General features: G+C 44.6%; 1 protein-coding gene across 4 annotated transcripts in view; it reads left to right on the top strand.

The window, feature by feature from the left end:
* The window catches only part of LOC124263662 (stromal interaction molecule 1-like), an 87,713-nt gene that overhangs the window by 51,484 nt on the left and 19,474 nt on the right, over nt 1-16,755 (top strand). For 3 of the 4 annotated variants that reach the window (XM_046698318.1, XM_046698317.1, XM_046698316.1), the window contains exons 5-8: nt 6,152-6,267; nt 7,817-7,991; nt 9,571-9,688; nt 10,136-10,162. In XM_046698318.1, the coding sequence (XP_046554274.1) occupies nt 6,152-6,267; nt 7,817-7,991; nt 9,571-9,688; nt 10,136-10,162 (436 nt within the window). The remainder of the gene's footprint in view (nt 1-6,151; nt 6,268-7,816; nt 7,992-9,570; nt 9,689-10,135; nt 10,163-16,755) is intronic. The other variant, XM_046698315.1, reaches the window with a different exon arrangement.

Genomic DNA, 16,755 nt, shown 5'->3' with positions numbered 1-16,755 from the left:
GTATCGTAATGATAATTGTCTGATACCTTGCCAATACTTTCATGATAGATCGTCTCGCATCTATAAACGGGTATCGGGATATATCATCTCGTTACTTCGGCCACAATACACACCTCTAGTACTCACACAGGTTACTGTACTGACACAGGACACTGTACTGACACAGGTTACTCTACTTACACAGGGTACTGTATTGACACAGGGTACTGTACTGACACAGGGTGCTGTACTGACACAGGGTGCTGTACTGATAGTGTTCCCCCTAGGATTCAGAAAGGGCAGGGTAAATTAAACAAAAAGGGCACTTCATAATCTAAAAGGGCACTTTGGTGAGGATTATTGAAAAAATAACAATAACAAAATGTATATGAAGTCAAATGCTCTTATAATTTTATTTCTAAAGTTCATTTATTACTCTTCTCATTTTGTATTTTAAGATCAATTTTTGGAAAAAAAAGCTTTTTAAGACATTAACCTCTTGTCACATTTGTTTACAATTTCACAAAACATGAAACAACAATTTACAGTCTTCTTTTCTTTCTTGCCAAGCATCTGTTCACAACTTTTTTCAAGTCAATGTCTGAAACTGGCCGATGCATTCAGGCTAATCATGAGAAGTCCGTTGCAATTTTGAACACTGAGTCTGTTTCTATGATCTGTCACAATCAGTTTCACTTTTGAGAACACTCTCTCAACTTCAGAAGTGGACAATCACAGTTGCATGAATGGACAGTAATTGAACAATGTTTGGATTCAAGTTTCCAAGTTGAGGCTTGAGTCTTCAAAATGGTGGAGGGTGAACTGGTGTCAAGCTCCTTTACTTGACTCCACTCAATCTGTGTTTAGTCGACATTAAGTCCATTTCTGCCCTTGGTGTTCCACTTAGAACATAATGAACAAAACATCATTCCCTTCTTTTTGTCATCTTCTGAGTACCCTCGACCAGGGACGGTTTTGTTTGCCACTTTGTGTCAAATGCAGTCTTGTGACCACCATCTTTCTTCTGTGTTGGATTAACTGACTCTGTCTCCATGTTGCCCTTGAATTTTCATAGGAAACTACCTCTGACTCGTCGTCGGTCTGAAAAAAAAGAATACAAAGTTCATATACCATAATCAAAATATTCTTAGATATTAAATTTGCAATCACAATTATTAAAACAAAAATATCACACAATAATACACCTGAGCGTAAGTATCTACTGTGGAGAGCCTCGACAAGGGTGTGGCTTCCCATTGTTTGAAATCGTAAAAAATAGTTTTTAACGCCTTCAAGACTTACATTTTTATGAAATCGACAGTAAACACTACTAAAACAAGGCTACCAAGTGAAGCTGTTATGCAAGCTGTATTAACTATTTCATTTCCCAGGACAAACAACAAAATAATTCAAGATCAATTTCAAATTGCCGATGGATTCAAAATGGCGGACATTTTCGAGGTTTCAGATTTTCACCTAAACAGCACAGTCATTATGAATATCGGACCCCAAACGCGTGCCAAAATACATCCCATGTAGTTCACACATCGTTGTCTTTAATAAATGAAGGTCTTATTTGAAAGGCATGTGAAATTGAAAGGGGAAATCAGCGGCCTAAAATCCGAAACTTAGAGGCACATACCTGTTAGGGCCGAAGAAATCTATTAGTCTCTTTCGACACTTTCCTTGCATTCAACCTTTGACTTCTTCTTCTCTTTATCCATTTGGTTCTTTCCTTGGTAGGCATAAAAACCGTGATTTGTAAAATCGCACATTAAACACATTTGACTTAAGCCACCCTGGTTTAGGGGAATGACCAATTTCTAATCATTATCAACTATAATCGACAATTTGGTGTCTCCCACTGACTTTTACAGGGTACTGTATTGACTCAGTCCTTAATAAAATCCGGCACCGGGCAATATACACACGGGTTGTTGTAAAATCAAGCACAGCTGGAAAAACTGGGATTGAGGCAAAAGGGCTGTACCGCACAGGGTGCTGTACAAAAAGGGCAGCTGACACAAAAATCAAAGGGCAGGCACGGGGTGCTGTACTCCTAAATGTGCCTGGGGACACACAGGGCAGGGCACTGTACTGACACAGGGTACTGTACTGACACAGGGCACTGTACTGACACAGGGCACTATACTGTACTGACACAGGGTACTGTACTGACACAGGGTACTGTATTGACACAGGGTACTGTACACAGGGTACTGTACTGACACAGGGTACTGTACTGACACAGGGTACTGTACTCACACAGGGCACTGTACTCACACAGGGCACTGTACTCACACAGGGCACTGTACTCACACAGGGCACTGTACTGACACAGGGTACTGTATTGACACAGGGTGCTGTACTGACACAGGGTGCTGTACTGACACAGGGTGCTGTACTGACACAGGGTGCTGTACTGACACAGGGCGCTGTATTGACACAGGGCACTGTACTCACACAGGGCACTGTACTGACACAGGGCACTGTACTGACACAGGGGTACTGTACTGACACAGGGCACTGTACTGACACAGGGTGTACACTGTACTGACACACAGGGCACTGTACTCACACAGGCACTGTACTGTACTGACACAGGGTACTGTTTTGACACAGGGCACTGTACTCACACAGGGCACTGTACTCACACAGGGCACTGTACTGACACAGGGCACTGTACTCACACAGGGCACTGTACTCACACAGGGCACTGTACTGACACAGGGCACTGTACTGACACAGGGCACTACTATACTGACACAGGGCACTGTACTAACACAGGGTACTGTATTGAAACAGGGTACTGTACTGACACAGTGTCCTGTACTGACACAGGGTGCTGTGCTGACACAATACAGTCAGTACAGTGCCCTGTGTCAGTACAGTCAGTAATGACACAGGGCACTGTACTGACACAGGGCACTGTACTGACACAGGGTGCTGTACTGACACAGGGTGCTGTACTGACACAGGGCACTGTACTGACACAGGGCAATTTAATGACACAGGGCACTGTACTGACACAGGGTGCTGTACTGACACAGGGTACTGTATTGACACAGGGTGCTGTACTGACACAGGGCACTACTGTACTGACACAGGATATAGTATTGAAACAGGGTACTGTACTGACACAGGGTACTGTATTGAGACAGGGTGCTGTACTGACACAGGGCACTGTACTGAAACAAGGTGCTGTACTGACACAGGGTGCTGTACTGACACAGGGCACTGTATTGACACAGGATGCTGTACTGACACGGGGCTGTACTGACAGAGGGCACTGTACTGACACAGGGCACTGTACTGACACAGGCCACTGTACTGACACAGAGCACTGTACTGACACAGGGCACTGTACTGACACAGGGCACTGTACTGACACAGGGCACTGTACTGACACAGGGCACTACTATACTGACACAGGGTATAGTATTGAAACAGGGTACTGTACTGACACAGGGCACTGTACTGACACAGGGTACTGTACTGACACAGGACACTGTACTGACACAGGGCACTATACTGACACAGGGCACTGTACTGACACAGGGTGGTGTACAGACACAGGGCACTGTACTGACAACGGGCACTGTACTGACACAGGTTGCTGTACTGACACAGGGTGCTGTACTGACACAGGGTATTATACTGACACAGGGCACTGTACTGACAGAGGGGACTGTACTGACACAGGGCACTGGACTGACAGAGGGGACTGTACTGACACAGGGTGCTGTACTGACACAGGGTGCTGTACTGACACAGGGTACTGTACTGACACAGGGTACTGTACTGACACAGGGCACTGTATGACACACAGAGGGGACTGTACTGACACAGGGTGCTGTACTGACACAGGGTACTGTACTGACACAGGGCACTGTACTGACACAGGGTGCTGTACTGACAAAGGGTGCTGTACTGACACAGGGTACTGTATTGACACAGAGCACTGTACTGGCACAGGGCACAATACTGACACAGGGCACAATACTGACACAGGGCACTATACTGACAGGGCACTGTACTGGCACAGGGTACTATACTGACACAGGGTGCTGTACTGACAAAGGGTGCTGTACTGACACAGGGTACTGTATTGACACAGAGCAATGTACTGGCACAGGGCACAATACTGACACAGGGCACAATACTAACACAGGGCACTATACTGACAGGGCACTGTACTGGCACAGGGTACTATACTGACACAGGGTGCTGTACTGACACAGGGCACTATACTGACACTGAGTGCTGTACTGACACAGAGCACTGTACTGGCACAGGGCACAATACTGACACAGGGTGCTGTACTGACACAGAGTGCTGTACTGACACAGGGCACTGAACTGTCACAGGGTACTGTACTAACACAGGGTGCTGTACTGACACAGGGTACTGTACTGACACAGGGTGCTGTACCGACCGACTGTCACAGGGCACTATACTGACACTGGGTGCTGTACCGACACAGGGTGCTGTACTGACACAGGGTGCTGTACTGACACAGGGTGCTGTACTGACACAGGGTATTATACTGACACAGGGTGCTGTACTGACACAGGGTGCTGTACTGACACAGGGCACTATACTGACACAGGAACTGTACTGACACTGGCTATTGAGCTGAGTATTCAAAGCCCCACCATAGCGGAGCCACCATAGCTACAAAAGGAAGAATATTAACACTGAGGCACATGTGATCACAATTACAGTTTTTTTTCTAACCCCGGCCAACTCCTGCAATGACACAGAAACATTTACATTTGAAATATGATCTTAATTGGTTTTAAATCAGAGTTTAATGGAAAAAAATCGCATTGGAAAGGGCAGTAAGTGGTTTCATGCTCAAAGAACCTCTGAAAGAAGCTGCCACAATATTTCCTTCCAGTTTCATCTCAGGACAAAATGGGGGCGGTGGGGTAGCACAGTGGTTAAAGCGTTGGTTCACCACGCCGATGAACTGGGTTCGATTCCCCACATGGGTACAATGTGTGAAGCCCATTTCTGGTGTCCCTCACCGTGCTATTGCTGGAATATTGCTCAAAGTCATTAAACCATACTCACTCACTCACTCAGGACAAAATGGCATGGCTGTTCCTTTGTAGCTTTCAACAGGATAGGAGGGATGGAGAGAACACTGCTTTTTTTTAATCATTGAAACCATAATTTAGCTTGTGATAGATGTTTGACATACAACACTTCTAAAAATAACTGTTGTTTCAGATAGGCTTACTTTACCTCCACTGCAAAATGTTGTTTCAGATTGGCTTACTTTACCTCCACTGTATAACTGTTGTTTCAGATTGGCTTACTTTACCTCCACTGTATAACTGTTGTTTCAGATTGGCTTACTTTACCTCCCCTGTATAACTGTTGTTTCAGATTGGCTTACTTTACCTCCACTGTATAACTGTTGTTTCAGATTGGCTTACTTACCTCCATATACTGTTTGGCTTACTTTACCTCCACTGTATAACTGTTGATTCAGATTGGCTTTACCTCCACTGTTGTTAACTGTTGTTGTCAGATTGGCTTTTACTTTACCTCCACAGATTAACTGTTGTTTCAGACTGGCTAACTGTTGTTTCAGATTGGCTTACTTTACCACTGTATAATATAGATTACTGTTTACCCCACTGTATAATGTTGTTTCTGATTGGCTTGGCTTACTTTACCTCTTGTATAACTGTTGTTGGCTGTATAATGTTGTTTCAGTATAACTGCTGTTTCAGATTTTTACTTTACTCCACTGTATAACTGTTGTTTCAGATTGGCTTACTTTACCTTGTTTCACTGCTTGGCTTACTTTACCTCCACTGTATAACTGTTGTTTCAGATTGGCTTACTTTACCTCCACTGTATAACTGTTGTTTCAGATTGGCCACTGTATAACTTTGGCTTACTTTTACCTCCACTGTATAACTGTTGTTTCAGATTGGCTTACTTTACTCCACTGTATAACTGTTGTTTCAGATTGGCCACTGTATAACTGTTGTTTCAGATTGGCTTACTTTACCTCCACTGTATAACTGTTGTTTCAGATTGGCTTACTTTACCTCCACTGTATAACTGTTGTTTCAGATTGGCTTACTTTACCTCCACTGTATAACTGTTGTTTCAGATTGGCTTACTTTACCTCCACTGTATAATGTTGTTTCAGACTAGCTTACAGCAACAGCAACTTCTATACAACAACCCTTGGAATAAAAAATGCTGTTCACAAACAGAAGATGTCCGTGAAAGCTATGGATGCTGTGCTGTTCGGGGCCCCAAAGAGTATGTACTGTTACCATCTATAGATCTGTATCCATGTCTTGTCCTCAGCCTCCTCCAGTAGTAATGCCCCTGGGTGGATGTGACAGGAGGTCAGGTCAGCTTCTCTCACATCTCTTATGGAATTGTCTTAATTAATTCATGGTAATGTGATCTTCCAAGTAGGCATCGTAAAGATCAGGCCAAGATGACATTATTGCTCTTGGTGTAGTTTTAATGTATCTGGTATTGACTTTACAGCAGAATATATTCATATTGTAATATGTATACTTTTGTTACCATGGTAACAGATAGTTTATACTGGGGCAATGGTTTTACAGTGTACTGTTGTTAGCTTTCATATAATGGAGTGAGTTACTACAAAAGTGGCAGTTCATGACATCATTTCTGAGGAAACTGTGCCACAAAGTAGATCTCAGCTTGGTTTCATTCATTCATTCATTCCAGACACAACTGGTAGACACCTTCAGTATATCATATGAACACATCCCACAGAGATATCAACATGACACCAGGTGGACACCTCTAACAGACACCTCTGGTGCCCCCTGTCGTGATATTGCTTGAATATTGCAAAAAGAGGCGTAAACCTAAACTCACTCACTCACTCACTCACTCAGAACAGACACCAGACACAACTGGTGGACACCTTCAATATATCATATAAACACTTATCACATCCCAGAGAGATATCAAGAAGACACCTCCAACAGACATACAGACACCAGACACAACTGGTGGACACCTTCAATATATCATATAAACACTTATCACATCCCAGAGAGATATCAAGAAGACACCTCCAACAGACATACAGAACCAGACACAACTGGTGGACACCTTCAATATATCATATAAACACTTATCACATCCCAGAGAGATATCAAGATCAGACATACAGACACCAGACACAACTGGTGGACACCTTCAATATATCATATAAACACTTATCACATCCCAGAGAGATATCAAGAAGATACCTCCAACAGACATACAGACACCAGACACAACTGGTGGACACCTTCAATATATCATATAAACACTTATCACATCCCAGAGAGATATCAAGAAGACACCTCCAACAGACATACAGACACAACTGGTGGACACCTTCAATATATCATATAAACACTTATCACATCCCAGAGATATATCAAGAAGACACCTCCAACAGACATACAGACACAACTAGTGGACACCTTCAATATATCATGTAAACACTTAACATCCCAGGATTAAAAGACACCTCCAACAGTGGGACACCTTCAATACATATCAAGTAAACACTTAGGGGGAGGTGGGGTCGCCGAATGGTTAAAGCGTTGGCTCGTCACGCCGAAGACCTGGGTTCGAATCCCCATGGGTACAATGTGTGAAGCCCATTTCTGGTGTCCCCAGCCGTGATGTTGCTGGAATATTGCTAAAAGCGGCGTAAAACCAAACTCAGTCAGTCAGTAAACACTTAGCTCACATCCCAGAGAGATATCAGCATGACACCAGGTAGAACGTCTTGGAACCCTTCATTGATGGTGCCCCTACCTGTGTGTTACAGAAGCCCACAGCTATGTGAAGGACATCGCTCTGGTGGCATCCCTGATCATTGCACTAGGTGGGTGTTGGTTTGCCTACATCCATCACCACTACTCCCAGAACCACGTGAAGAAGATGATGAAGGACCTGGAGTGTCTGCAGAAAGCTGAGGAGGCCCTACAGGAACTGCAGGAAAAGTGAGGCATTGTGGGACAGAGAGTTAGGGGCATTGTAGTTCAGGAAGTGAGGGGGGCATTGTGGGACAGAAAGTGAAGGGCATTATAGTTCAGGAAGTGAGGGGGGCATTGTGGGACAGAAAGTGAAGGGCATTGTGGGACAGAAAGTGAACGGCATTATAGTTCAGGAAGTGAGGGGCATTGTGGGACAGAAAGTGAACGGCATTGTAGTTCAGGAAGTGAGGGGGGCATTGTGGGACAGAAAGTGAAGGGCATTATAGTTCAGGAAGTGAGGGGGGCATTGTGGGACAGAAAGTGAAGGGCATTGTGGGACAGAAAGTGAACGGCATTATAGTTCAGGAAGTGAGGGGCATTGTGGGACAGAAAGTGAACGGCATTATAGTTCAGGAAGTGAGGGGCATTATAGTTCAGGAAGTGAGGGTCATAGTTGGGGCAGAAAGTGATGTTCATTATAGTTCAGGAAGTGAGGGGCATTGTGAGACAGAAAGTGAAGGGCATTATAGTTCAGGAAGTGAGGGGCATTGTGGGACAGAAAGTGAAGGGCATTGTGGGACAGAAAGTGAACGGCATTATAGTTCAGGAAGTGAGGGGCATTGTGGGACAGAAAGTGAAGGGCATTATAGTTCAGGAAGTGAGGGGCATTGTGGGACAGAAAGTGAAGGGCATTATGGTTCAGAAAGTGAACGGCATTATGATACAGGAAGAGAGGGGCATAATGGGACAGGAAGTGAGGGGCATTGTGGGACAGGAAGGGAGTGGCATTATGGGACAATGAGCGGCATTATGATACAGAAAGTGAGGGGCATAATGGGACAGGAAGTGAGTGGCATTATGATACAGGAAGGGAGTGGCATTATGATACAGGAAGGGAGGGGCATTATGGGACAATGAGCGGCATTATGATACAGGAAGTGAGGGGCATACATGTTTTGAACCATAAGATTCTAGTTGGACTAGTCTTTTAAGGCTTTGCAGTTTGCTGGAGTCTAAGGAGTTGCTTCCCTTGGGCACACCAGAAACCTAAGATTGTGGGTTCTAATCCCAAGTCACCCAGATTATGTTTCTTGGTTGGTCGGCACCATGCCCAGGTTTCTTCAAAGTGGTGAACAGGCTTTCCGCCAGCATTACGCTGCCATGTCATGATGTGTAGTGTTAAAGGTGAACCCATGTTGAGGCAGATGTGATGTTCCTGGTGTTCCTGATGCTGCTAATTGTGGTGGCAAATAGAAAACAGTCTCTTGCACTTAATATCCTGACGTTGTAAAGCCCCATGTTTGTCAGGAGATGACAGACATACTTGTCCTCTGCAGTTAGACAACATGTTTGTGTATCAAGAGTATCCCAAACATGGAACAACTCCACTATCACAGACTACTTGAGTAGGACAAGGCAATGAGGTATATCACATCAGCAAGCTGACGCTACTGTCACTATCACAGACTACTTGAGTAGGACAAGGCGATGAGGTATATCACATCAGCAAGCTCGCTACTGTCACTATCACAGACTACTTGAGTAGGACAAGGCTATGAGGTATATCACATCAGCAAGCTGACCGCTACTGTTGCATCATTTTCAGACTTGAAATGGCAGAGGAAAAACAGAACAGTGTCTCCATAGAGAAAAAACAGAACAGTGTCTCCATAGAGAAACAGAATCTGGAGGCCAAGTACAAGGACGAGATTGATGCAGCAAAGGTATGTAATCCAATATGGAGTAAGACATGTGATATGTGTCACACTTCCACACGTTTGTACGGTTGTCATGGCTGCCTCCTGAAGGCATGGTGAGTCTTCACACAGGCATTCTGATAAATATCTGGCATTGAGTGGTAAAGAAAAACAAAATTTAAATTAGTTTTTTATTGGATTTGTTTTCTGATAAGATCAAATTACCGATTACCAGTGAATCCAGTTACTGCTGGTCACACACCATGGGCTGCAGATAATCACCAGTTGGAATCTGATATATCTCCCATTGTTGTCCATGGTATATCATGGCTGTGTGTGTGTGTACTTATGTTTCAACATGGTGCGAGATGTCCTCAATCTAAACTCTCCATTCATGTTAATCACCCTGAAGTATCACTGAGAACGTAGGGTGTCTAGATGTGGCATTACCTGTCTCCCACCTGCTTGTTACAGAGCAGATCCATGGAGGGGGACATATGGGTAAGGATGTTGGAGTGAGCCATCTTGTATCCTTGGTAACCCGTGTAAATTAACCAGTTGTTTCCATGCTGTTTCTATTAACATCTCATATCCCCTGCCTGCATCCTCTGTCAGAATTGGCTCTCATTATAGTTTGGTTTTTGTTAGGTAAGTTTTCAGAGTTGGAAGGTTGAAAACTGCCATTTTGTCTGATGTTTTGGTTTTGTCATTTTAACACATCAACTGATTTGAAGCTAAAATAAAATGTGGTAGGTACAACTGCAGTGATGTTTTTGACATTCGTTACATTTTTCTAAAGGTTTTTGTTTGTTTGAAGAAAGTTTGTTAGATGTTTAGTATATGAGTTGTCCTGCCTTAACTAATGCTTCACCCCATGACAGTTACATGTACGCTTATACATAAATTATTTAAATGATAACAGACATGTGTCTGTTCTCAGATAGAAATACTAAATCCTTATGAATATGTCCACCAACACTTGATTGCCTTTTTCCTAGCATTCCTCCAAACGCTATCTACTAGTTGTCCTCCTAAGGGAAGGAAAGGGTGGCAAACCTAATTTTCTGGTACATTTTGTCTTGAAATTGTTTCTGAACTTCTGCTTTGTAAGTGGTTATCATGGGTATATGAGAGGACTCTAAAACGTTTCATCCTCCATCTTTGGCTACCAAACCAATGCTCAGTCTGTGGGAAATGGAGAGTGTGGGGAGTGTGTTGACACTCCTTGCTCTTTCGTCACCCATTGTGTGACTTGACAAACGCTTTCTCTATCAGCTTTTGAGAAGTATGCTCTGGTCTGTAAAAACAGTCATGAAAATAAAAGAAACTGCTCTCCAGGATTCCAGTCAAGGTGCCTGCAGATGCAAGGATCATAGACAATCAGTCAGATTTGGGAGAGCTAGGTGTCCCTCCTGTCATATCTGATCCTGAGGTGCCCCATCCATCAACCACACGAACTGTTTAACCCAAATTTGTCATGGAGGAAGCCTTGTCGGTGGCTCTGAAACATTTTGGAAATTTGATAAAAGATCCATCAGATCGAATTTCAGTACTATCTCAAGAAAGGAGCAACGCTTCTCCTCAAAAGAGAGCCAGGTTGGCGTCTAAGTCCCGGACCACAGGGGGTGTTACTGTGCACTCAGCTGAAGTATACCCTGAGACACAAGGAATCAACCAAAACTTTGATCTTATGGACTGCATGTGCATTGATAGTTCAGAGAGATTTCATCAAGTAGAAGTCACGGACCACACAGTCTACAAGGATCACATGTGTATCAGCTCATTAATGGCAAATTTGAGGAGGCCTTGGAAGATAGGCCATTGGACTGAGCGCTAACATTGGCTTCCTTCTCACAACTGCACAGTCATCATCAGGGCTCTACAGGGACCAGGCAGTTCTTGGGAGTGGATCTCCGACAGGACAGCAGAAAGTAGCCAAAGTCTCATTCCAATGGATAGGGGAAAGAGTTTCAAACCAAGAATTCAAAGCCCAGGCCTAAATCACCTTGAATCACCCCAGACTTTCCAGACATTAGTAGCAGGGACCTCGACCATGGCAATAGACAGTGATCATGCTTAGAACATTGCTTATATTTCCTATGAAGGTGTTTCAGGGTCCATCCAGGGATTTACAGGATGCGAATTCCTGCGCCCTATACACATAAAATTGACAATGGACGCAACAAAATTTATTATTTTCTCTCCAAACAAGTTTCAGGAAAAAGGCAATCAAGTGTTAAAGGAAGTATTCTACCAATTTTGATCATTGTTGGTAATGTTCCAAATTAATAAGCCTCGCCTATTACAGTGTTACTGTGTAATAACTGACCACAATATTTGGAACAAACAAGCAAGACTGCCTCAAGTCTTTTGCTTTTCCTATGTGAGATCACTGATGGATGCATGAATATGTGAAACAGAGATGCTTCTGTAATTTATGGAGTATTGGAAATGTTATTTTTGACCTGACTGTGCAGTTTTTGTGGATATTCGGCTGAAGACTAGGTACCCCCAGTAACCATGGTAACTCATGCTTGTGTAATTCCTGTGCGATAATGCTTTGTAGTTTTCTGTTTTGTTCATGTTTGTGAAAGATTGTTTATGAAACAGTTCACAGTTTAGTTTGACACTCTCATGATGTCAGGTTGAATGATATGGAAGGTGAACATTTAACTGGCTTGATTCCCAACACGGCTGTTGTGAGTGAAGCCCATTTCTGATTGTCCGTATGTTGATGGGCAATGCTGGAACCAGTGTGTTGGGGTAGCCTAGTGGTTTATGCTTTTGGTAATCACATTAAAGGTTTGAGTTCCCAACCCAGCAACAGCAGGCCTGGTTCTCATGTATCCTGTTGGAAGAGTGTCAATCTGTTGTTACAAGTTCGAACTAAATAATCAGATGTGGAACCAATACACAACCAGGCCATGTGGTATAATAACAATCGTATTCTGTAACTAACTTTACAAATTACTAGAATTCACAAGAAAGGTATTTCAGTAGCAATACAAGTACAAAACCAGTACAATACAAGTGCAGTGATTATGACACAGATGGTAATATTCACCTCACTGCAGCAATGGTCAATTTTCCTGAAATAGGCCCAGGCTGAGTGTCCAGGGTGAGAATGATCTCCGCTCAGTTGCTGGCCTTCTTGTTACTTGAGGGGACGGTGGGGTAGCCTTGTGGTTAAAGCGTTCGCTCGTCACGCCAAAGACCCCGGTTCGATTCCCCATGGGTTAAATGTGTGAAGCCCCTTTCTGGTGTTGACTGTGTACGGACCTACTCAGTAACACACAGAATTGCTCACCTCCCAATATCAGTTGGTCTACTCCCATTTGTACATCGATACTCTAATGTATCTGACTGTGAATGCACGAGTATGTTGACTGCTAGATGTTGTAGTAGACAGAAGTGTGGGATGCTGCATGTACTGGTGATAGGAAGTGGCCAGCGGCTGATGTGCAGACGTAGCGTAGCACTATTAACTCTGTAAAATATATTTGTTCATGGCCTTTGCGATGAATCGGATGAACTAAAAGAATAATGAACTATCTGGTGATTTTGTGTATGGCTGTAGAGTGAAATAGTATCTTGTTGAAATCAGAGACAGAAGGACTTGAACAGTTGGGATTAGGTTTGAAACAATAGTATTACGTTCCTGTTGAAATGTTTATGGTGATTGTCTTGAAACATCTGTAACAATATCAGATGTTAACTCTATTCTTGCCATTATTTACCCTTTAAACTTGACATTAGATTTAGAGAGATAATTTTTAAACTTATCCTATCTCACGGTATGCACCTCTACTCTTCTTCTACGACCATGTGTGGAAACGTGCTGTAGGCTAAGTTGAATCAAATCTTACTGGCCTCTGACCACCCGACCTCTGCCCCCACCCGACCTCTGCCCCCTCTGTCCGGACTGTTCGTAGGCATCAATGTTACTACCTTTGTCTCTTTATCGAACGTTTCTGGAGGCATTGGTCTTTTTTACCTCTGCCATTCCATCAACTTTACCAATGTTCTGGTAGACTGACGATCCCATGCATTGTATCTACTAACTTTCTCACTCCATCTGGCGGACCAGCACTTCATTTGGCGAACCATACGTTCCTACGATCACTGTTTTTACGGCCTTCATCACTACATTGTGAACATTCCTGTACGTTCCTGTAGATTGACTGACATCTCCATGCCAAGAACCTCCTACATGCAGCACTTCTTCGGTACTGTCATGGTAGCTTGGCTACTCGAACGTTATCCTATCTCAGGATAGTTTTTTCTTCAAAGGCAATACTTACTAGGCCTTCTGACGTTAGCTCAAACCCCAACGTACAGAGGCCATTTCCAACCTCAACAGATGCAGCGATTCTACACCTGTATCTCGAGGTTGATAACCGAACCCAAAGGAATTGTTTCACCTTCCTGAACCACTTCGTCCAGTCCTTCAGTGGTGGCCTGACGAATGGAAGGTCTGCGCTGGAGTTTCGTGGTACCCCTAGCACTCTCGCAACCCAGGACTCTTTGTCAGTGGCAAAAACTTCTGGGTCTGTTGACGTCAGCTCAAGCTTTGACTCTAAGTGGATAGCTTCAACTACGGCCTCTCCACTTTCTTCTTTGTCAGCACATCAGGATTGGCGTCCCTCACGCATTGATCTCTCTTCCTCCAGCGCTCCATCCTCATCTCCAGTGGTGGTTGGATGGGTTGAATGTTTACAGTGGAGTCTCTTTAAGGCTGTTTGCTCCAGTACATCACCTGTAAGTAGACACTTCTCTACACGGGTGGGGAGCTCACTTTCTCGATCAGCAAGTGGCAGGGTTGTGGTCTCCCGCAGACTGCGCATGTCACATCAGTGTTTGGAGCTCAGGGCAGTGATTCTTGTGATCACTCATTGGCATCACCTGTTACAATCAACCAAGCTTTTGATTTGATCGGACCATGCTGCAATCGTGTGGCACATCTATCGAATGGGATCCATGGGGCCTCCTCAGCTTCGTCAGTGGACACAACAGTTGTTTTCCACTTAGTGGACTCTCTCTACATCACAGTCCAGGCCAATCACATCCCAGGGGAGAAGTATGTCATTGCAGATTCTTTGTCCCGTCCGGTTCAACCATACCTGATGGGGTGGAAACTGCATCCGCAGGTGTTCCTGACTTTGTGCCTTTCGATGTCTAACCCGACAGTGGAACTGTTTGCTACCTGCTTCCATCAACTGCTTCCAATATTCGTGTCCTCGATCCCTGATTTTTTGGCCTGGGAATACGGCGTTCTAGCCATCCCCAGGGATGACTTGAACGCGTATGTGTTTCCACCAGGGGGGCTACTTCCACGTATACTACTCAGCGGTTGACACTGATTTTGGGTCGCACCTTTTTGGCTCGTCAGAAGTTTGTTCCTGACCTGGCTGACCCTTTCCAGTACCACTTCCCATTCAAGCCGATATTATGGTTCATCTTCGCTCCGATCAGCTGCATGGTCTCCGCTCACACTGAATTTTCACGCCTGGTGCCTTTACTTCAATTGCTAACTGCAAAGGGATATTCCAAGCGAGTCGCTACGGCGATTACCACGGCGCCCCAAACTTCTACCAGGCCACTCTGTGATGGCTATGGAAGTGTTTAGAAGCGTACTGTAAGACGATGGGTATTATATTTCCCATTACAGCAGCGCCGCAGATGGTCACGGAGTACCTCCAGCATCCTTGAATTTCCAAGGAATTGAAGGGTTCCACCTAGTCTACAAACCAGGCCATGCGTAACACAGTTATTGCGCCGGCTACGGGTGCAAAGGTGTCAACTGTCCCTGGGCTCCAGTCTCTCCTTAGATCTTACAAGTTGCTGATCAATCTCGGAAGTTCTGGCCACCAGTCTGGGACCTTTCCGTGGTTTTTTATCATCTCACGTCAGAGGAGTATGAACCTCTGGCAGAGAAGGATTTCTGTCGACTATTTCTTCCTCCTGGCTCTTGCGACTGCTACCTGCATTCACGCTTCTGGATGTCACCCGGTTGCGCGTTGAGAGGACCAGACATGCCAAAGCTGTCCCTGGTTGAGGTTGAGACTATTTGCCTTTCCCGCTGCTGTCTTGGGCCCTGACGACACTGAGGATATCTCCCTATCTCCTGTCCGGACTTTACGGGTCTGCCTCCAAGGACCGTCGTAGGTTACGCAAGAGACTGTTTATTTCTGTCATTTGCCTCATCTACAGAAGTCTCTCGTACCACACTGACTTTCTGAATGCGATCTACCATACTTCATGCCTACGCCTATGCTGACTTTCATCCTCCTACTACGGCCATCCCTCTCATGAGACAAGAGCCTTAACCTCTACGATGGCTCTACATAGAACTGTTCCCTTCACGGCATCATGAAGGGTTGTTTTTGGAGTTTGGACACAGTCTTTGTCTCACACTACCTCCGGGATCTGTCAGTCACTGACGTGGAAGGTGTTCACCAACTGGGTCCTTTGGTCCTGGCGCAGCAGTTGTCGCCGGCTCGCAAACACAGATATGATGCAGTTCCTATCTTCGTGTAGGTTTTGCATTCTTTATATCATGAAAGATATTGGTATCTTTCTTATTGGTATGGATTAATATATGTGGGCATAGACCACCTCACCTAGGGAACTAGGGCGTGTCTGCACTGTCATAGATATGACTCGATAGACTGAGAGGCCAGTCTTGTGCTACATGCAGAGGTGGTCGACACTCCGCTTACTGACCTCTACTCTTTGAGCAATTACGTCAGTGGAGTGTTGATATCCGATTACCTACATGGTTTTCGAAGCATTCCGCTCCTAAGTCCTTTCTCAGCTTTGGTAAGTTAGGGGGATTGGTACTGAACGTTAAACAAGTTGAGCAACCGGGCTATTCTCTCTTTCACTGCCTTCCAGCGTGTGTCTGTGTGTGGTAGTTCCGAAGCAGGGACTGGCCAGATTAAGGTCTTCAACTTTAATTCACTGGGGTCACCTGATAAATCGCGGGGCGGCGGGACCTACTTGCCAAGCAGCGTCCTTTTGCTTGTCAAAAGTTGCGGCTGGAAAACACATTAATTCGGGAGCGCCCACTTCGGGAGAGAGTTTTTGTGCTGTGT

Source organism: Haliotis rubra, unplaced genomic scaffold (assembly GCF_003918875.1).
Source record: "Haliotis rubra isolate DU_JTF1 unplaced genomic scaffold, ASM391887v1 Scf892, whole genome shotgun sequence".
Classification (NCBI taxonomy): Eukaryota; Metazoa; Mollusca; class Gastropoda; order Lepetellida; family Haliotidae; genus Haliotis; species Haliotis rubra.
Note: the sequence above shows the minus strand (reverse complement) of the source record. Positions and strands in the feature narration are given on the sequence as shown.